At 41.3% G+C, this 20,738-nt stretch overlaps 2 protein-coding genes and 1 pseudogene across 3 annotated transcripts; all 3 read left to right on the forward strand.

Moving 5' to 3' along the window:
* Positions 1-1,529: 1,529 nt before the first annotated feature.
* LOC118453358 (leukocyte elastase inhibitor-like) lies at positions 1,530-9,865 on the forward strand (annotated as a pseudogene). The gene is made up of 6 exons (XR_015716716.1): positions 1,530-1,829; positions 8,342-8,479; positions 8,563-8,680; positions 8,782-8,924; positions 9,058-9,225; positions 9,394-9,865. The product of XR_015716716.1 is annotated as a leukocyte elastase inhibitor-like (transcript).
* Positions 9,866-10,761: 896 nt separating this feature from the next.
* Positions 10,762-13,771, forward strand: LOC148097959 (leukocyte elastase inhibitor-like). Its single transcript, XM_087831215.1, has 7 exons — positions 10,762-10,837; positions 11,127-11,310; positions 11,943-12,080; positions 12,164-12,281; positions 12,383-12,525; positions 12,658-12,816; positions 12,950-13,771. Exons 2-7 carry the CDS (start codon positions 11,143-11,145, stop codon positions 13,358-13,360), a joined length of 1,137 nt encoding a protein of 378 aa, XP_087687341.1. The 5' UTR covers positions 10,762-10,837; positions 11,127-11,142; the 3' UTR covers positions 13,361-13,771.
* Positions 13,772-16,474: 2,703 nt separating this feature from the next.
* LOC102782058 (leukocyte elastase inhibitor-like) lies at positions 16,475-20,738 on the forward strand. Its single transcript, XM_087831216.1, has 7 exons — positions 16,475-16,532; positions 18,530-18,713; positions 19,271-19,408; positions 19,492-19,609; positions 19,710-19,852; positions 19,986-20,153; positions 20,323-20,738. Exons 2-7 carry the CDS (start codon positions 18,546-18,548, stop codon positions 20,731-20,733), a joined length of 1,146 nt encoding a protein of 381 aa, XP_087687342.1. The 5' UTR covers positions 16,475-16,532; positions 18,530-18,545; the 3' UTR covers positions 20,734-20,738.

The raw sequence follows: 20,738 nt of genomic DNA on the forward strand, positions 1-20,738 counted from the left end.
AAAGTCTCACACACAACCCGTCGAAAGGGGAGGGGGGCCGGCTGCTTCCAAATAGAGCATATTTCATTTATAATGTTGTAAATCCAAGCCCAGGGAGTGTTCGCCCAGGGCGCCAAACAGGCTAGGACCGCCACTGGGTTCCTAGGATATTTAAAAGTAGAATCAGAGGCAGAGCCTCCTGCTTCCAGGCTCCTCCTCTCCAGCTTCTAACTTGGATTCAGCAGACAGACACCCTTTCTATTTTTACGTTTAGGTTTAAAACAGGGGTGTCAAACTCAATTGCATAGAGGGCCAAAACTCAAGGCACACTTTATGTTGCAGGCCAAACAAGATAAACATTTTTTAAACACGCTAAAACAATGTTTTTTTAAACATAAATATGAATAAAAACAGACAGGAATATTATTCCAGAATAAATAAACTTAAAAAAATAAACTTTAACTTTAAATATTTTGCTCTCCATAAAAATATATCCTGTCACAATTATGCAAGTTAGAAATATGAACATGTTGCCAAAAACCCCAGAAAAAATAAATGAAAGCATACACAAGGTTGGAGCCGCATGTAGACGGAGCAAAGTCCGCTGACTTGGTTCAACATTACTTGGCAACAGGGAAAGTGAGGCAGGTTGCACTGCTGCATTTGTGACAGCTTCACTTGAAATGCCTTCACCGCATCATACATCATGTCCATGAACTGACAGATTTCCTTGCTGAGCTCAAAAACTCTATTGAGAACTTTTCCCTAACTCAGCCAACAGACCTCTGTATGATAAGGAATGTCGGCAAACTCTGAATCTATTTCCCACATAAAAGACTGAAATTGACGGTGATTTAAACTTTTAGCTCAGATAAAATTTACGGTTTGCGTTACGGTGATCATTACATGCTCCATTTTTAGGACTTTACCACACAGCGTTTCCTGGTGTGTGATGCAGTGATATGCTGTTAACTCACCGGTACAGTTCTCCTCCTGCATCTTTACTAGATCCTACATCCTGCACAACACCAGCAGCTCCATCTGTTGTCCCAGGGCAGTTTCATGTCGGTTACACTTTGACATACATTTAAAAAAAATGTATTTTCCTGTCGCTGTCTCGTGCATCGATTTAATTTCCAATATTTACACTCCACGGATGAAGATGGTCAGCTGTGCAATGTTCATCATGTCTATACTTTCATCCACAGCAAGAGAGTATGCAATGACGTTTTTGCTTCTTTCACACAACTGTGTTCTTAAATCAGGCTCACATTTGCCAAAATCTGCATTTTGTCTGGACACAAGACATCGCACACCTTCATCATGCAGCTCTTCAGAGTGGTACTGGGCTGATTTGGCTATCTAACAAGGGACTGCAGTTAGACTCGTGTCTCAACATGTAAATGAGGTAGTCCGCTGGATTTGTCTTCTTCTCTTTAGTAGCTTGTAGTCTCATATAAGTGAGCAGAGAGTCGTTGCTGACAAGTTTCTGAAACGGGCTGCACCGTGTCTGGTGTCTTAGCTTCAGTGGGTGGGGCAGCTCCGGTTGTTTCTGTCTGTATGCCCTCTCCTAAAAAAAGTCACTTTCTCTATGCTTTAATCTAAAGTCTCTTGTTGTGTTTCCGGTATGTAATGCTGTAGCAGCTTAAACGGTTGTTTGCATGTTACAGGAGAACACCATCAGCCATGTCCGTCAGCAGCTCAAACACAGCCTTTGTCTTGGAGCTGTTCCGCACTCTGAGCCAGACAGACCCTGCTGGAAACATCTTTGTCTCTCCTCCGAGCAAGGATGGACCATGGCCAGGGCTACCTGGGAGCTCCCAGGAAGCACTGCAGCTCAGATCGCTCAGGTCAGCTCACTGTCACTTGTTCCCTGCACCACGCCATCAGTTGATCTGCTAGCATGATGCCTGTGCAACTTCAAGACCTCGTTGCATTTTAAAAGCAGTCAGTCTGACCTGTTTTCACAAAACGTCTTGTCAGATGTGGCCGTCTGTGTTTTTCCATATAGAAAAAAAAAACATTTCTGTTTTGTTTGTTTTTTTGTTTTTTGTCTTTATAAAAAACACACGTTGCTGCTGTCTATAGATAATCTGCATAATCTCTCACCCTCAGTAAGTTTATGAATAAATACAATTCACCTTTTGGTATTTAGTTAAACGTGTTTGAAAAGCTTGTGGGAAACAAGCTATTTGCCAGAGGTCAATGGGTCAGTGTTTTTTGTTTATTTATGTTTTTATTTATTTAATTGGCTACAACTGTGGCATGAATGCAGATCTCCATAAATTGTGGTTCACCATCTAGCTAGCAATACTGGAAAGGAGCAAGCATAAGTCTCACAGTGTGTTGCAGCTAAAGGTCCAGCTGCAGAATTTCACAGAGGAAGAAAAGAAACAGCTAGCTGTTTTGTTTTGATGATATTGTGAAACATGCTGCTAATCAAAATGAGGTAGACGAACTGTGTTATTTAAAGACTACATTACATTACAATGCTCTGCAGTTTAGTGCAGGATAAACAGGTCTGACTAGTGCACAGTGGCTGTGGTGCAGAGTATAACAGAGATGAATGTATTTGTATAGCGCTTTACTTAGTCCCTAAGGACCCCAAAGCGCTTTACACATCCAGTCATCCACCCATTCACACACTGGTGATGGCAAGCTACATTGTAGCCACAGCCATCCTGGGGCGCACTGACAGAGGCGAGGCTGCCGGACACTGGCGCCACCAGTAGGCGCCAGTGAAGTGTCTTGCCCAAGGACACAACAACCGAGACTGTCCAAGCCGGTGCTCGAACCGGCAACCTTCCGATTACAAGGCGAACTCCCAACTCTTGAGCCACGATTGCCTGAATTTGAAGCTCAGCTGATGATGCTTGAATTTAGTAACTGAAGAAGAAGAATCCTTTAATTGTCCAACAAGGGAAAATTTGGGTGTAACAGCAGCCAGAAAGACACATATACAAACAAACAGCACACAAGCCACAGAACAGAAACACACACAATTTTTACATATTTATATCAAGGACAATGATTACAAAAAAAAAGAGTACTGTACTGTTATTAAATTCAATGAAATTAAATACAGATAAGAGGCAAACCCTGATTATATTGTGAATCGGTTGATAAAATAGTGCAAGTTACAGCACTGATGTAAACATCTCTTTGTTGGGAGCAGTTCTGATTGTACAGTCTGACAGCTGATTTAAAATCTCTCCGATTCACAAGGTCCTGATTTAATCCCCGATTCAGAGAAATTTATCAGTACTGAGACTTGCGAGACTTCATCAGAGGTGTGAGCATCACAGCAGATGCCTTTGTGTCAAAGTAACCGAGGATAAAACACAGAAAAACATGAAGGAGATTTTCCTGGCCTGGCTTTTCATAGCAGATAACTGCCTTAAAAATATTGTTCAGTAGAACAAAAACAGAAGAAAACCATGAATCAAGATGTAAACATTACCTGATGCTGCTAAAATGAAGCAGAGCAAAGTTACAGAGGTTTTATTAGAGACGCAGATAAGTGTTTTGCAATTTGGTACAATTTAAAAAGTTTACATTTCTGCGGTATTGAACAGCGGAAATGAGGCTTACTTGTCGGAGGTCATTTGTGGGGGGGGGGGACGACAGCGTAATAAGCAAACAATCCAGAAAACAGACATTTGAGATGGGAAACTGTTCTTGAAGTACTGAGAGACAGAGCTGTGCAGGAAGTGTGAATTTTATCGTGGTGGAAGAAAAACAGCAAAAGTAAGAGGGAATTAATGACGATGTTTATCAAATGCGAAGCGCAGTTTTGATCTTATTTTGCTGCTGGTTCAGTGAATTTTGGTCAGAGTGACAAAACCTGCAGCTTCAGAATCTGTGAGCCGTCAGCTTTCAGCCCTGACGGCGTGTCCGTGTACGTGTTGTTGGGTGAGAAAGCCGACATCTCAGTTTCTGATTCGTCGGGTCTGTGCTTGGTGTTTACGTCTTTGTGTGGAATCCGTTTATTTGCTCTCATTTGCCGTTTCAGCTGTTTGGTGGTTGTTGAAATGAAAGCTTTAACCTGAGATTCTGGCGTTTCTGGCAAAATATATTTTTATTTAAAAATTAATTCATATTTAATGAATTAATATCCTTTATTCAAGCTAAAATTGATTTTAATCGATAAATCGATAATTGAAACCCAGCCCTACTCCTCAACATGTCTTGAAGTTCTCCAGAGGTAATGAACTAATCATGTGATTCAGGTGTGCTGACCCTGGGTGACATCTAAAACCTGCAGGAGACCTGCCCTTGAGGCCTGGAGGTCCCCACCTCTGGTCTAGTATAAAGACAACATAAACAGTGTACTGCCAGTGCAGAGGATGGAATCCATCAGGACAACTTCTGCTGACATCTTGTTGAATTGAGTTGTGTAAATTCACAAAGAGCAGTAAACCTCAGAGCAGCAGTAGCTCAGATCAGCTGATCACAGCCTGTACGTTAAGAAAATCTAAAACTCACAATAGAAATTGTTATGAGTTGTGATTCTTTTCCCCACATTGAGCCACTGTGACCGATTTTAGGGTCCCCTCATCTTTCTGTATCCCAGTTTGTCTCTAAACAGGATAATGAGTAGGGAATGGGACAAAGTCACACTCTACAATGTAGGCAGCACAAAAACAAAGGTATTTTTTTCCATATTTTATTTTATTCATCTTCTATTTAACTGATTCAAGCTGAGGACATTTCTTAGAATTAAGATAAAGTTTGTTCCCTTCTTCTAATATTATTTTATTTGTACACTCAATAAACACTTCCATCAAAGCCTCAATAGGAAAGTTGTAGTAACAGTTTTTTAAAGGATATTTCCTTTAAAAAAATGTAGTTAGTTTTCCATTACTAATGTCATTTCAGTTAATTTAAGATTTTATTTCAAAAGTCTCGTTTCTATTTTTATTTTGGTTAACTAAGATGTTTTTGGGGCTAAACCCTGATATATTGCCAGTGCCAAGCAAATGCTTTACACTTGCAGCTTTTCTGTAAGAACCACTGAAAAACATGCAGTGCCTCTGAACCTTAACTCTATGGATGTGCAAATAACATATATCAAACTGGCTTTACACACAGTAGCAAAAGAAGTAGATCTTCCACATGTTCATCCCATGTTAGTGTATTGTTAGTGTGTTGAAAACAAGTCATTATTTAAGATTGTCACCAGCATAAGGACCCATCCACATTATAGACTATATGCATTCATACATACAGAAATACATGAATGCTGGGTATACAAGTCTGGACTAAGTCTTCTTTCAGAAAGACCGCAGGAGTTGGGTTAACTGTCTAAGTTCCACAGAAGAATTGCTTACATCAGAGATCTTTCCAGGCTCAATCCAAATTTGGTGCAGCCATACTTGAACTTATTATTGTAGAGAATACAGTAGGTGTGACTTATGAGCATGATTTTCTGAAAACAGAAACAGGCAATATCATAATTAGTAGAGTCACAATCACATCTACTCATCACCGCAATATCTCAGTGTCCACAAGGGGTCACTGTAGACCAGTGTTTCCCAACCACTGTGCCGGCGCATAGTGCCGTGAGAGATGATCAAGTGTTACGTTGAAGATTATCTGGTTCCTGCGACCAGCATGAATAACTTGCAGAACAATTACGTTGTCTTCCAATAGCAGGCAGTACAACTACCTGCTCTAATTAAATTAGTTGCCAACTGCCAGTAAGCAGAAGAAAACGAAGAAGAAATTACATAATTCTCATGCTGTTAGACGATGCAGCGCATAACAGCAACAGAAAAGAAAAAGTAGTCAATCTGACCTGGGCCCTGGAGAAAATTCTCACCCGGATGAAGGCCCTAGCATGAGTAGTGGTCAGAAAAAAAAACAAAAAAGTTATACTGGGGACAAACTGAGCTAATTCTTCTATACCTGGTGCGCGGGGAAAAATTGTCAATATCCTTTTTGTGTCATTTTTGTTTGGTGGTGTGCCATGTGATTATTATTATTATTTTTTATTTAAGTAAGTAAGTAGAGTTTGTTTATTAAGCGCTTTTCATAGACAGGCTGTCACAAAGCGCTGTACACAAAGATTAAAATAAACAGAAAGTTAAGTAACAAAATAGACAATATACACAATATAAAAGATTAATAGTAAATTAAAATTTCAAAAGTGTTGATCAACAGAAAGCTTGTTTAAAAAGAAAAGTTTTTAACTGCTTTTTAAAGGATTCCACAGAGTCAACCAAACGTAGTTGTGGTGGTAAACTGTTCCACAGCCTTGGTGCCACAGACCGAAAGCCTCTGTCCCCTCTGGTCTTCAGTCGTGTACGGGGAACAACCAACAAACTCTGAGTCTGTGAGCGGAGACAAGCAGCAGCAGTATACTTTATAAGAAGCTTGGATAAATAATCTGGGGCCTGGCCGTTTAGTGCATTTAGTGTTAAGACAAGAATTTTAAAGCGTATTCTAAAATCAATTAGGGAGCCAATGTAAGGAATATAAAAATAGGAGTAATGTGAGCACGCTTGCTAGAAGATGTTAGTAACCTGGCCGCTGCATTTTGTATAGTTTGGAGGTGAGAAAGAGATGATTTGTCCAAGCTGGTAAACAGGGCATTACAATAATCTAAACGTGATGACACAAATGCATGAACAATTTTTTTCCAGTTCAGCTAAGCAGACCATTTTTCACAGTTTAGAAATGTTCTTTAAATGAAAGAAACAGGAACGAGACAGAGATTTTACATGTGAGTCCAGGCCCAGAGAAGAATCAAATATTACTCCCAGATTTCGAATATTTGACTTGGGAGAAGAACAGAAAGGGGCAACAACATGACTGATTTTAGAATGTAGTTCAGGAAGAGCTATGATCATGGTCTCTGTCTTCTCCATGTTTAATACAAGGTAGTTGCTAGAAAGCCAACCAGAAACCTGAGTTAAGCACTGGATTAAAGGACATATGCAGCCGAATGTCATCGGCATAGAAATGATAAGAAATGTCACTAAATGATTGAATAATGCCAGCTAAAGGGAGCATGTAAAAAGAAAATAATAACGGACCCAGAACTGAACCCTGTGGAATTCCGCAGGTTAGGGGGGCAATGTTAAAGGTAAACCTGTCAGTCAACCTGTCAGTCCTAGAAAAGGTCCTATCTGATAAGTAGGAGGACAACCAGTCTAAGGCAGATCCAGATATACCAGCCAAAACCTTCAGCCTGTTCATTTTGTGGTCAATGATATTGAAGGCTGGTCTAAGATCAAGCAAAATGATCACAGAAAAATTTCCTGCATCAGAAGCCATTAACAAATCATTATAGACCCTTAAGAGAGTGGTCTCAGTTGAGTGCTGCTTTAGAAAGCCACCCTGAAAAGGGTCCAAAATCTGTAATCTGCATAGTAAGGTCCTGAACTGATTTTCTACAATTTCTTCCAGTAGTTTACTTATGAATGTCAATTTTGAAATAGGCCGATAATTACTAGCAGAGCTAGCATCTAGATTCTGTGTTTTTAAAAGTGGAATTACCTCAGCATGTTTTCAATAGGATGGAACACAACCTTGCCTCAGTGAACTGTTGATGATGGATAACAATGTGGGACCAATGATGGTGAGAGTACCAGACAGGACAGAGGGAGGCAATATATCTAAAGAACACAAGGAGAATATTATTTTACCTATTACTGTAATTAAGTCATTGAGTGCGCCAAATAAAACCTTGGGAAGGAGACTCTGAGTTGACAGATACATTAAAAGAAACTGACTTATGGTCGCTAAAAACAATGTCATTTAAGTTCAAGTGGTCAGGGAAACACCAAAGGTGAAGACCAAGTCCAGAGAATGCCCAGCAGTGTCAGTAGGACTTGATACATGCCTAACCCCTAACCCTATTTATTTTTTCCTAACGTGAAATATGTGCTATGGCTCCAAAAGGTATGTTCTACACACTGCTGTAGAACATAAATTGGCTAAATAGTACATGTCTTACAAGTTGCAAATACTAAGGCACAAACATGGCAAACTACCAACAGTTATGATATTCCTTTATTCCTAATACTGCTGGATGTAATCATTGCAGGAGATTATGGCCACTGCTATTAACTTTGATACCATGTTGGTAGGATTATTTGGTACTAAGTACTGAGGCAAAACCTTAACATGTACAAACCATTATACCCATTATCATACAGTAAACCTTCCAAAAGGAATATAACTTACAGGACAAGGTTTTTTTTGTTTGGTTTTTTTTTTTGGGGGGGGGTTCTTACTTTTCTTTTTTTCAGAAAAATTTAAGTTGTCCAGTTTCTGCCTTTGGACCATAAATTGTTACATTAGGGTCGCTCAGGCTCAGTGTCACATCCTTTCAGTCTTTGTCTTCAATGCCACACAGGCCCTCTCATTCAGCTCAGGTGAAGGCGTCCATGCAGACTTCCAGAAACTGAACGCTGACATCAACTCACCGTCTGCATCCTACATCCTGAAACTAGCCAACCGTCTTTATGGAGAAAACACTGCCCACTTCCTCCCAGTGAGTGTCCACATCAATGATTCTCTTCATAAAGTTCTTCATTACAAAGACTGGATTAATAAACAGATGTCTGCTCTCTGCAGGACTTCCTTCAAGCCACACAGAAGTACTACCAGGCAGACCTGAAGACTGTGGACTTCATCGGAGCTCCAGAGGCGTGCAGAGCAGAGATCAACAGCTGGGTCGAGCAGCAGACAGAAAGTGAGAATGTGCATCTTCCACAGCCTGAACAGCAGAGAATCATCTTAGCATCCTCTGTGGATTATAATGAAATATTGTTGTGTTTCTGTATTTCCTGTCAGATAAGATAAAAGACCTTCTGAAGCCAGGAACAGTCAACGCAGATACCAGACTGGCTCTGGTCAATGCTATCTACTTCAAGGGCAACTGGAAGAACCCATTTAAAGAGGCAAAAACCAAAGAGATGCCTTTTAAAGTCAAAAAGGTAGAAATTTAACTGAAGGTTACAAAATCTGGACACAAAGTCTGAATACAGGAAACTGTAAAATGTTTAAGGTAAACACCATCAGAAGCTTTATGATAACATGATCTGATCGCCTGGATTTCCTGTGTGTCAGAATGAGACCGTACCAGTCCAGATGATGCACCAGAAGATGAAGCTTCCCTACAACTACATTGCTGACCATGATTTGCAGATCCTGGAGCTGCCCTATGTGGGTGAGGAGCTCAGCATGTTCATTCTGCTGCCTAAGGAGTCCTCAGACGGCTCAGACCCTCTGCTGAAGGTACACAGCCTAGAAACAAGTTCCTGTAAAGAAAAGCCAAAAAAACTCTTCTGCTTTACTTTAAATTATTAAATTTGATCATTTAACAGACTGCTTCTGATTTCATGTATAAAATTAATTTAAATATGAGCAAAAGAAATATGACAAAATGTATTAACTGTGTTCCAGCTGGAGGAGGAGCTAACACAGGAGAGGCTAAATGAATGGACCGACAGGAAAAACATGGAAGTTGATTCAGAAGTTGTCCTTCACCTGCCAGTTCAAGTTCAAGCTGGAGGAAGACTACGAGCTGAATGATCCTCTGGCTAAACTGGGTATGAAGGACGTGTTCTGTGCAGGAAGCGCTGACCTGTCTGGCATGAACGGTGAAGGGGGGCTCTTCCTGTCTACGGTGGCCCACAAGGCCTTTGTGGAGGTGAACGAGGAGGGCACAGAGGTGCAGCCACAGGTGCTATGATCAAGCTACTTTGTTATATACCGGACACACACTTCAGAGCAGATCACCCCTTCCTCTTCTTCATCAGACACAATAAGACCAAGTCCATCCTGTTCTTTGGCAGATTCTCATCTCCTCAGTAGACAGAAGCAGCAGAGGAAGATGATGGTAAAATTTAAATAAATAAACCACTAAAATAAAGTAAATGGAGTTTTGTGTTGTGATGTTTTGCTAATTATAAAACTATTTTTCATTTTAAAAATTCATATTTTTTTCTATTTTTAATAAAATAGATGGTACTTCTATAGAAGCACAAGTTCTAGCAGACACTACAATAGGCACTAATGATGGTGCATTAGTCTCTATGGTACTCTCAGCTTGCTATGGAAAGCCCCAGCAATGCTGAAAGGTAAAGTATATACAAGTGCTAGAGCAACATGTTTTTCAAGGAAGGCCTTGTATGTTACAGTATACTAAACCGCATATTACAGCTATTACAACAGAAATGTAAAATAAACAGCTAGAATCCAAGATCAGACAAAAATCTAGTAGCTGCTCTCATCACATGTTTACAGACTGCTGTTAAAAGAAGAGACAATGCTACACAGTGGCAAACACGACTCTGTGCCAACTTTTTTGAGACATGTTGTTACTTTCAAAAGAGCTTTTTATTTTTGCCGAGTCCGGAGGCTCCTGTAGCGCTTCCCAGAGGACAGGAGGGTGAAGAGTCTGTGTGCTGGGTGACTAGGGTCTCTGATGATTTTCCCAGCCCGTTTCAGACACCTCTTCCTGTAGATGTCTTGTATGGCAGGAAATGGTGCTCCGGCGATGCACTGGGCATGCAACAACTAGGTAAGAAAAGTCCTTCTTCCCCAGATGACACATACATATGTTGGAAACAATGATTCACATTATAGAGAACACTCTGATTCATCAACTTACAGTCTGGGATTTTATTTCCCATCAGAGTTGAGCATTCTTAGTTCAGATTTTCCCATGAGATTTAGTAATGCTGTTCTCTGGAAAATGAGCCATAACCAGTGAGACTGAACCGCCCTTGTTCCTTCCACCAACTTTATTCATACAGAGAGAAGGACTACAGTCAGTCTCCTGTCTCACCACAGTTCTGTGCTCTTGTAAATCAGGTAGTCCTCTGGATTTTTCCTTGTTTTATGTGTGAGTGTAGTTTTACTTTTCTATGTCTTGTCATTTTGCTTTGACTTTTTAGCACACAGCGAGTCAAGTGTGGTTGAGTCATAGACACCAGCTAATGTGATAACAGCTCAGGCTGTTAAAAAAATGCAAAGCTGACTGGTGTACAGATAACTCTGATAGGAATCCTTTGATTTTCTTTATTCTCCAGCAGTGCTGGTGTTACTTCCGGAAAGGTTTTTTCTCATTGCTTTAAGTCTCTTGTTATGTTTTCAGTATGTAATGCTGTAGCAATTTAAACGGTTGTTTGCAGGAAAACACCATCAGCCATGTCCGCCGTCAGCAACTCAAACACAGCCTTTGCCTTGGAGCTGTTCCGCACTCTGAGCCAGGCAAACCCTGCTGGAAACATCTTTATGTCTCCTCTGAGCATCAGCTCAGCCCTGGCCATGGTCTACCTTGGAGCTAAAGGAAACACTGCAGCTCAGATGGCTCAGGTCAGCTCACTGTTACATATTACCTGCACCACACTATCAGTTGATCAGCTAGCATGCCTGTGCAACTTCAACTCCTCGTTGCCTTTTAAAAGCAGTCAGTTTGACCTGTTTCCACAAAACGTCTTGTCAGATATGGCTGACTGCGTTTTCCATACAGAAGAAATCATTTATTGTTATTTTTGTATTTAAAAAGAAGAAAATCTGAACTTTTTTGCTAGAAGAGTGCTGTTTATAGACAAACTGCAAAATTTCCGCAAAATCTTGTCCTCAGTAGGTTTATGAATAAACAGAATTTAAATTTTGGGGTTTTGTTAAACACCTTTAAAAAGCTTAATTTTCTATGTGGCCAAAACACTGAACCCCAAGATGTTCCCAGTGGGACGTCAGGAATTTCTGTCTAACATATGAGGATGGAATGTGTTATATAAATGGCATTAAAATCAATAAAACCCACAAACAGTATAGTTACTGAGAGCATGATGCTCAGTGAGACAGACAGTATGTTAAATGTTATTATTAAACATGTTGCTGAAAGAATAAAGTTGTCAACTTTCTGCCTTTGGACCATAAATTGTTACATTAGAGTCGCTCAGTGTCACATCCTTTCGGTCTTTGTCTTCAATGCCACACAGGCCCTCTCATTCAGCTCAGGTGAAGGCGTCCATGCAGACTTCCAGAAACTGAACGCTGACATCAACTCACCGTCTGCATCCTACATCCTGAAACTAGCCAACCGTCTTTATGGAGAACACACTGTCCACTTCCTCCCAGTGAGTGTCCACATCAATGATTCTCTTCATAAAGTTCTTCATTACAAAGACTGGATTAATAAACAGATGTCTGCTCTCTGCAGGACTTCCTTGAAGCCACACATAAGAACTACCAGGCAGACCTGAAGGCTGTGGACTTCATCGGAGCTCCAGAGGTGTGCAGAGCAGAGATCAACAGCTGGGTCGAGCAGCAGACAGAAAGTGAGAATGTGCATCTTCCACAGCCTGAACAGCAGGGAATCATTTTAGCATCCTCTGTGGATTATAATGAAATATTGTTGTGTTTCTGTATTTCCTGTCAGATAAGATAAAAGACCTTCTGAAGCCAGGAACAGTCGACGCAGATACCAGACTGGCTCTGGTCAATGCTGTCTACTTCAAGGGTAACTGGAAGAACCCATTTAAAGAGGCAAACACCAAAGAGATGCCCTTTAAAATCAAACAGGTAGAAATTTAACTGAAGGTTACATCTGGACTCAAAGTCTGAATACAGGAAACTGTGTAAAATGTTTAAGGTAAACACCATCAGAAGCTTTATGATAACATGATCTGATCGCCTGGATTTCCTGTGTGTCAGAATGAGACCGTACCAGTCCAGATGATGCACCAGAACAAGAAGCTTCCCTACAACTACATTTCTGACCATGATTTGCAGATCCTGGAGCTGCCCTATGTGGGTGAGGAGCTCAGCATGTTCATTCTGCTGCCTAAGGAGTCCTCAGACCCTCTGCTGAAGGTACACAGCCTAGAAACATGCTTACTTACTTTATTAAATTTGATCATTTAACAGACTGCTTCTGATTTCCTGTATAAAATGAATTTAAATATGAGCAAAAGAAATATGACAAAGTGTATTAACTGTGTTCCAGCTGGAGAAGGAGCTAACACAGGAGAGGCTGAATGAATGGACCGACAGGAAAAACATGAGCAGCCGTTCAGAGGTTGTCCTTCACCTGCCAAAGTTCAAGCTGGAGGAAGACTACGAGCTGAATGAACCTCTGGCTAAACTGGGTATGAAGGACGTGTTCTGTGCCAGAAGGGCTGACCTGTCTGGCATGAATGGTGAAGGGGGGCTCTTCCTGTCTACGGTGGCCCACAAGGCCTTTGTGGAGGTGAACGAGGAGGGCACAGAGGCCGCTGCAGCCACAGGTGCTATGATCACCAAGTGTTGTTATATACCGGGCACACACTTCACAGCAGATCACCCCTTCCTCTTCTTCATCAGACACAATAAGACCAAGTCCATCCTGTTCTTTGGCAGATTCTCGTCTCCTCAGTAGACAGAAGCAGCAGAGGAAGATGATGGTGCAATTCAAATTAAAAGAAATCTTTGAAATAAAGTAAATGGAGTTTTGTATTGTGATGTTTTGCTAATTACGAACTCTATTTTTCATTACTTTTTTTTAAAATAAAATAGATGGTACTTGTGCTTTTATACAAGTTCTAGCAGATTTAGAGAACATAGATACTGTGTCCTCCAGACTGAAGAGGAAACTCCAACTTATTATCAAGAGTCTGTAGCTCTGATGGTATGATGGTGCATTAGTATCTATGGAACGGGCAGCTGATAACGAATAACCATAATGAGACGGGGCAGGAGCAAACACAGTGATGTACACTGACGGGAGACTATCAAAGTAAAACAGGAAGTACACCGAGACACAGACTGGAGGGGGAGAGAGAACACGAGGGAGAGCACAGACATGCCAGGAAGCTTGTGGAATGACCAGGCTGAGGATGCGAGCTCGTTAACATACTGGCCTATTGATGCCAGTATTGAGCTGAATCATTGCTAGAAAAATATTGCAGTCATATTTAAGTTGATCACTAACTGGTGCTAAAAGAGTGACTCATCATTGTATTTGCTCTGGGTAAACCGAGCATTGAAATACCTGAAACACCAAGGCCACATAAAGCAAGTTCACAAGAATGCACAACTGTGAGAATTTCCAAACTTTTTTTTTCTCCAAAAAAATCACATCTTAGGGATGACAGTGTTGACATTCATTTAAAACAAATATGCTCTCAATTAAAAAACATAATTATACAGCATTGTCAACACACAGGGACAATGTTTGAATGAATGCAGAGAGTATATAAAGGAACATGGAAACAGCCTATAACATGCATAGTGTTTGGCAAGTGATGTACATGTGTATATATCAGTGGCTGTCAATAAAGTTTCTCTCTCTCAGACTGTGTTCAAGTCCAGAAAATAGCAAAAGCCTGTGTGTTTATTCCACCGTAATTATCCTCAGTGCAGTCTAGATAATAGACTGGAAAACTTTCCAATGAGTCAAGCAGGAAGGACTATGCATTCCAAATGAGCAACGAGGAGCCACTGTTATTTTTATGTTCCTAAGACTGTAGACAGCAACATACAGCACGCCACTTTAACATTCTGATAGAAGCTTTATACATACAGCTTTGAGATGAGAAGAATCATTACTCAATATTATTGAGTCTAGATGCTGAAAAAGCTTTCGACTCTGTGAGATGGGAATTGTTATTCCAAGCAATGCTTAGATTTGGGTTTAATGGGTTCATCATTACAATATTGAGGGCTTTGTATAATAGCCCAACTGCAAAAATAAAGATTAATGGTGAACTTTCAGATGCTGTTAAGCTTGAAACGTCCACAAGACAAGGATGCCCACTGAGTCCACTCTTATTTGCTATTTTTATAGAGCCATTGGCTCAAAGGATTAGGCAGAATGGTAAAATAAAAGGGACTAATATTGCTGGAAGTGAACAGAAATTGGCCTCGTTCGCAGGTGATGTTTTGGTTTACTTATCAAAACCTACTGAATCACTTATGGAGCTAATGTCAGTGTTAAAGGAGTATGGGCTATACCCGGGATATAAATTGAATATACAAAAAACCCAAGTGCTTAGTAGCTTTTATAGCCCCCCCCCCCCCCCCCCCCCCGCCCCAAAAAAAAAAAAAAAAAAGACTTATCAATGGCTATAACCAGTTTGGAAGAAATCAACTACCCCCTACTTAAAAAAGATATCATGCTAAATATTAGCAGATGGTCATTAACCCCTTATCTAAGCATGTCTTCTAGAATGGACATCATAAAAATGAATATACTCCCAAATATACTGTACTTATTCCAGTCTGTTTCTATAGAAAATCCTGATAGATACTTTGTAGAATGGGATAGGATCCTCTCAAGATTTATATGGGCGGGTAAAAAGCCAAGAATTAAGTTCAAAACACTTCAGCTTCCCAAGGATAAAGGAGGATTAGGCCTCCCTTGCCTACAGGACTACTACAGGGCAACACAAATAAGAAATCTGGTGGGCTGGTGTAAACCTGGATACTGTTCAAGATGGAAGGAAGTGGAATTGTCCTTGGGAGGTAATTTCCCTGTCGGGGCACTGATAGGAGATCCTTCAGAGTTACGACTCCTGGGAGACCCGGGCAACCCTTGGATAGTAAGTTCATTAAAGATATGGGAAAGAGTACTTAAAAGGTATCAATTAAACCAGAGGGTCAGATTCCTTAAGTGGTTTGCATATGACCCAGAATCTTTGCCTGGTAATATCGACTCGACATTCAAAACATGGGCAAATAAAGGTCTCACCACATACAGTACCTTGTTGAAAAATGGAAAAGTGATCAGTTTTCAGGACCTTAAGAAAAAGTTTAGGTTGCAAAATCAAGATTTTTTTAGATACTTGCAACTGAGGGACTTCCTGAATAAAAAGTTAAAAAATCCTCAGTTATCGACTGGGAATGAAGAGATTATCTATATATTTGAGAATGCATATAGAGATGGACCCTATCAAAAAATAATTTCCAAATTATATTGTTCACTGATCAATCTACGGGGTCAAGATACAAGATATGTTAAAGCAAGATGGGAAACAGAGAGCAATCTATCCCTAACAGGAGAGGAATGGGATGGGATCTGTAGGCAGCAGTGGTCAGTAACAAGTTCCCCCTCGTGGAGGGAATTCAGTTGGAAGAATGTAATTCGTTATTTTATTACCCCAGCTCAAAAATCCAATTATTCTCAGAATACAACGTGCTGGAGGCATTGTGGACATGCAACAGCAAATCATTTCCACATTTTTTGGGAATGTCCCTGTGTGGTTCCATTTTGGAAGGAAATACATAAGGTCATGGAAACAGTCTTCCAAAAGAAAATACAATCGTGAGATACAGGCCCCAGATGATGTAACAGAAGAGGAAAAAATAACACCAGTTAGCAATGATGAAACATTTCTGGCCAGAACACAGGAGTATTTTATAGAGGAATGTACGTATGTGCATGTTGTACGAGCCATATGTGAGTTTTTCCTTTTTGGGGTTAAGAGGGTTGGTTTAAAATGCACACACTGCATTGGTGCACGGTCGTGGGGCGTGACTCATGAGTGTGTATTGGGCAATAAATGTTGTTGCACTCACCTGTTCAGCGCACCTGCTGTTTGATGAGCAGAGAGGTAAGGTGAGCATGGGGTAAAACTTTCTGTTGACCGCAACTGAATGCGCAGTGTGTCTGATTCTGCGGGTGGATATTGCAATTTGGCATAATAATTGGTGTAAAACGTTGAGAGTGGCAGTCATCTTTCTTTGTGAAGTCTGTGCATTTGTTTTATATTGGATCCCATGTACTGATGTGTGTTTTGAATAGTATAATGGTTGAATAAAGAGAACAGTAGCTCAGAAGTGCATTTCCTGCGTTATTGTTGCGTGTCGTCAGTATCCCCATGTTTAGCCTGCCACGGCCGTTGGTTTAGAGGAGCCGTAATATATGTGGTTAATAATCAGATCGGAGAGGAGACACTGTGTTCAGTGAGTTCAACTTACAGTCGGAGATTACAGCCAGACTGTAAAATGGGCTTTTTAGAACAGGCTCCATGTTTCGTGGGAACTAAATGAATAACCAATGAGCTGCACTAGAGGAGCTTCATTCTCTGAAATATGTCTGTGAAGGTTCTCAGTCATCGTAGTCAAAGGAGCTTGCAAAGAAAAGCATCTGAAGATCAGACACCAGCGAGGGAGGATAAGAAGGACAGATGCAACAACATTATCATCCCCTATGTAGCCGGTGTATCAGAAAAACTCAGGAGAGGTTTCTCCAAGCACGACATCCCGGTGCATTTCAGACCCAGCAACACGCTCAGACAAAAACTGGTTCACCCGAAAGTCAAAACTCCAAAACACAGACTGAACAATGTGGTGTATGCTGTACAGTGCAGCGAGGAATGCCCAGACCTCTACATTGGAGAGACCAAACAGCCACTTCACAAGCGCATGGCACAACATAGAAGAGCCACCTCCACAGGACAAGACTCAGCTGTCCATCTGCATCTTAAGGACAAAGGTCACTCTTTCGAGGATGCCAGTGTTTACATTTTGGACAGAGAGGACAGATGGTTTGAAAGAGGAGTGAAAGAAGCCATCTATGTCCACTGTGAGCGACCATCTTTGAACAGAGGCGGTGGTTTACGACACCAACTGTCTGCCATTTATAATCCAGTTTTGTGTTCCCTCCCCAGATGCCTTAACGCCCACTCACATCCTGGGCCATCTGACCTCAGGAATTCGCATGATAAGGTGGGGCCAGGTTTCACAATGAGCTCACCCGAAACTCTGGCTGATTGGGACCCACACCCAGTTTCACACCTTGGCTCAGGCGATTAGAGGATCATCAGGGGTCCTTTTGTCCCTCTGTGGGGGGAAACTCCCACTAGGTTTAAATCTGGGACTCCCCATCATTTGACCTTAGAACTGAAGAAGCTTCTCGGATGAGAGGTGAAACGTCTTCAAGCAACTTAAAGAAGTCCAGACGCTTTTCTTTGCAAGTCCTTTGACTTCATTCACTGAAACATTCCCGTCAGCCGTTCCCGTCAGAGTCGATCGATCTGAGTTCCGGTTTACACACGAGATCTAGTCATGCTGTTCTCTGTAAAATAAGCCATCACCAGAAGAGGATTCCACTGTCACTGGAAACAGAAAAAAGTGGGGATGAGTTTTCTTACAGAATTCTGAGATTAAAGTCCCCACTTTTTTTTTTCTTCTTGTTTTTAAAGCCCTGATCGTCTTCCGTAGGACTGCATTTCTTTATTCCACCAACCTTATTTACACGCTGTCCTCATTCCTGTGCTCATCCTCGTTTTATGTGTCTACGAGTTTCACTTATCGTTCTCTTCTCATCTTGCTTTGAGTTTCTCGCACTCAGTGAGTAAATCGAGCTTAAGTCACAGAAATCAGCTTTGTAAAAACAGCTCAGGTTGTTAAAATAAATGCACAGCTGGCAGATGATTGGGGTGATTATCTATATTCTCCCAGCAGTTCTGGTGTTACTTGCTGAATGGTGTTGTTTGTTTGGTTTTTTTTTTTAATTTTTCCCCATCATTGCGTTAATATAAAGTCTCCTGTTGTGTTTCCTGTATGTAATGTTGTTGCAGTTTAAACTGTTGTTTGCATGTTACAGGAAAACACCATCAGCCATGTCCGCCGTCAGCAACTCAAACACAGCCTTTGCCTTGGAGCTGTTCCGCACTCTGAGCCAGACAAACCCTGCTGGGAACATCTTTGTCTCTCCTCTGAGCATCAGCTCAGCCCTGGCCATGGTCTACCTGGGAGCTAAAGGAGACACTGCAGCTCAGATTGCTCAGGTCAGCTCACTGTCACTTGTTACCTCCACCAGGCCATCAGTTAATCAGCCAGCATGCCTGTGAAACTTTAAGCCCTCGTTGCATTTTAAAAGCAGTCCGTTTGACCTGTTTCCACTAAATGTCTTGTCAGATGTGGCTGTCTGTTCTTGATTTGGATTTGTTTGTCTGTGTGTGTGATTCACACCTTCTTGTGACACCAGTGCTGTCTTATACTTTCTTTTCAGTAGGTTTATGAATAGACAGAATTCAACTTTGCAGGTTTCGTTAAACGTGTTTGAAAAGCTTTCTTTATGTATCCAAAACGCTGAATTCCAAGATGTTCCCAGTCTGACATCAGCAATTTGTGTTTATAAATGGCATCAAAGTCCATAAAACCTACAAACAGTGTAATGAGTGAGAGCATGATGTTCAGTGAGACTGACAGTATGTTAAAGGTTATTATTAAACCTGATGCTGAAAGAATAAAGTTGTCCAGTTTCTACCTTTGGACCATAAATTGTTACATTAGAGTCGCTCAGTGTCACATCCTTTCGGTCTTTGTCTTCAATGCCACACAGGCCCTCTCATTCAGCTCAGGTGAAGGCGTCCATGCAGACTTCCAGAAACTGAACGCTGACATCAACTCACCGTCTGCATCCTACATCCTGAAACTAGCCAACCGTCTTTATGGAGAAAACACTGCCCACTTCCTCCCAGTGAGTGTCCACATCAATGATTCTCTTCATAAAGTTCTTCATTGCAAAGACTGGATTAATAAACAGATGTCTGCTCTCTGCAGGACTTCATTGAAGACACACATAAGTACTACCAGGCAGACCTGAAGACTGTGGACTTCATCGGAGCTCCAGAGGCGTGCAGAGCAGAGATCAACAGCTGGGTCGAGCAGCAGACAGAAAGTGAGAATGTGCATCTTCCACAGCCTGAACAGCAGGGAATCATTTTAGCATCCTGTGGATTATATTTGAAATATTGTTGCGTTTCTGTATTTCCTGTCAGATAAGATAAAAGACCTTCTGAAGCCAGGAACAGTCAACGCAGATACCAGACTGGCTCTGGTCAATGCTGTCTACTTCAAGGGCAACTGGAAGAACTCATTTGATGAGGCAAACACCAAAGAGATGCCCTTTAAAGTCAAAAAGGTAGAAATTTAACTGAAGGTTACAAAATCTGGACACAAAGTCTGAATACAGGAAACTGTAAAATGTTTAAGGTAAACACCATCAGAAGCTCTATGATAACATGATCTGATCGCCTGGATTTCCTGTGTGTCAGAATGAGACCGTACCAGTCCAGATGATGCACCAGAAGATGATGCTTCCCTACAACTACATTGCTGACCATGATTTGCAGATCCTGGAGCTGCCCTATGTGGGTGAGGAGCTCAGCATGTTCATTCTGCTGCCTAAGGAGTCCTCAGACGGCTCAGACCCTCTGCTGAAGGTACACAGCCTAGAAACAAGTTCCTGTAAAGAAAAGACACAAAAACTCTTCTGCTTTATTTTAATTTATTAAATTTGATCATTTAACAGACCGCTTCTGATTTCATGTATAAAATGAATTTAAATATGAGCAAAAAGAAATATGACAAAATGTATTAACTGTGTTCCAGCTGGAGGAGGAGCTAACACAGGAGAGGCTGAATGAATGGACCGACGGGAAAAACATGGAAGTTGATTCAGATGTTGTTGTTGACCTGCCAAAGTTCAAGCTGGAGGAAGACTACGAGCTGAATGAACCTTTAGCTAAACTGGGTATGAAGGACGTGTTCTGTGCAGGAAGCGCTGACCTGTCTGGCATGAATGGTGAAGGGGGGCTCTTCCTGTCTACGGTGGCCCACAAGGCCTTTGTGGAGGTGAACGAGGAGGGCACAGAGGCCGCTGCAGCCACAGGTGCTATGATCAAGCTACTTTGTTATATACCGGACACACACTTCACAGCAGATCACCCCTTCCTCTTCTTCATCAGACACAATAAGACCAAGTCCATCCTGTTCTTTGGCAGATTCTCATCTCCTCAGTAGACAGA

Source organism: Neolamprologus brichardi, chromosome 17, assembly GCF_056152115.1.
Source record: "Neolamprologus brichardi isolate AB-2024 chromosome 17, ASM5615211v1, whole genome shotgun sequence".
NCBI classification, from domain to species: domain Eukaryota; kingdom Metazoa; phylum Chordata; class Actinopteri; order Cichliformes; family Cichlidae; genus Neolamprologus; species Neolamprologus brichardi.

Excerpts from the sequence above, each read along its gene's own strand:
- LOC148097959 (XM_087831215.1), top strand. The coding sequence starts at position 11,143 with ATGTCCGCCGTCAGCAACTCAAACACAGCCTTTGCCTTGGAGCTGTTC. Across the intron at positions 12,081-12,163 it reads ACACTGTCCACTTCCTCCCA|GACTTCCTTGAAGCCACACA; the intron begins GTGAGTGTCCAC and ends TGCTCTCTGCAG. Across the intron at positions 12,817-12,949 it reads CCTCAGACCCTCTGCTGAAG|CTGGAGAAGGAGCTAACACA; the intron begins GTACACAGCCTA and ends ACTGTGTTCCAG.
- LOC102782058 (XM_087831216.1), top strand. The coding sequence starts at position 18,546 with ATGTCCGCCGTCAGCAACTCAAACACAGCCTTTGCCTTGGAGCTGTTC. Across the intron at positions 19,853-19,985 it reads TGCCCTTTAAAGTCAAAAAG|AATGAGACCGTACCAGTCCA; the intron begins GTAGAAATTTAA and ends CCTGTGTGTCAG. Across the intron at positions 20,154-20,322 it reads GCTCAGACCCTCTGCTGAAG|CTGGAGGAGGAGCTAACACA; the intron begins GTACACAGCCTA and ends ACTGTGTTCCAG.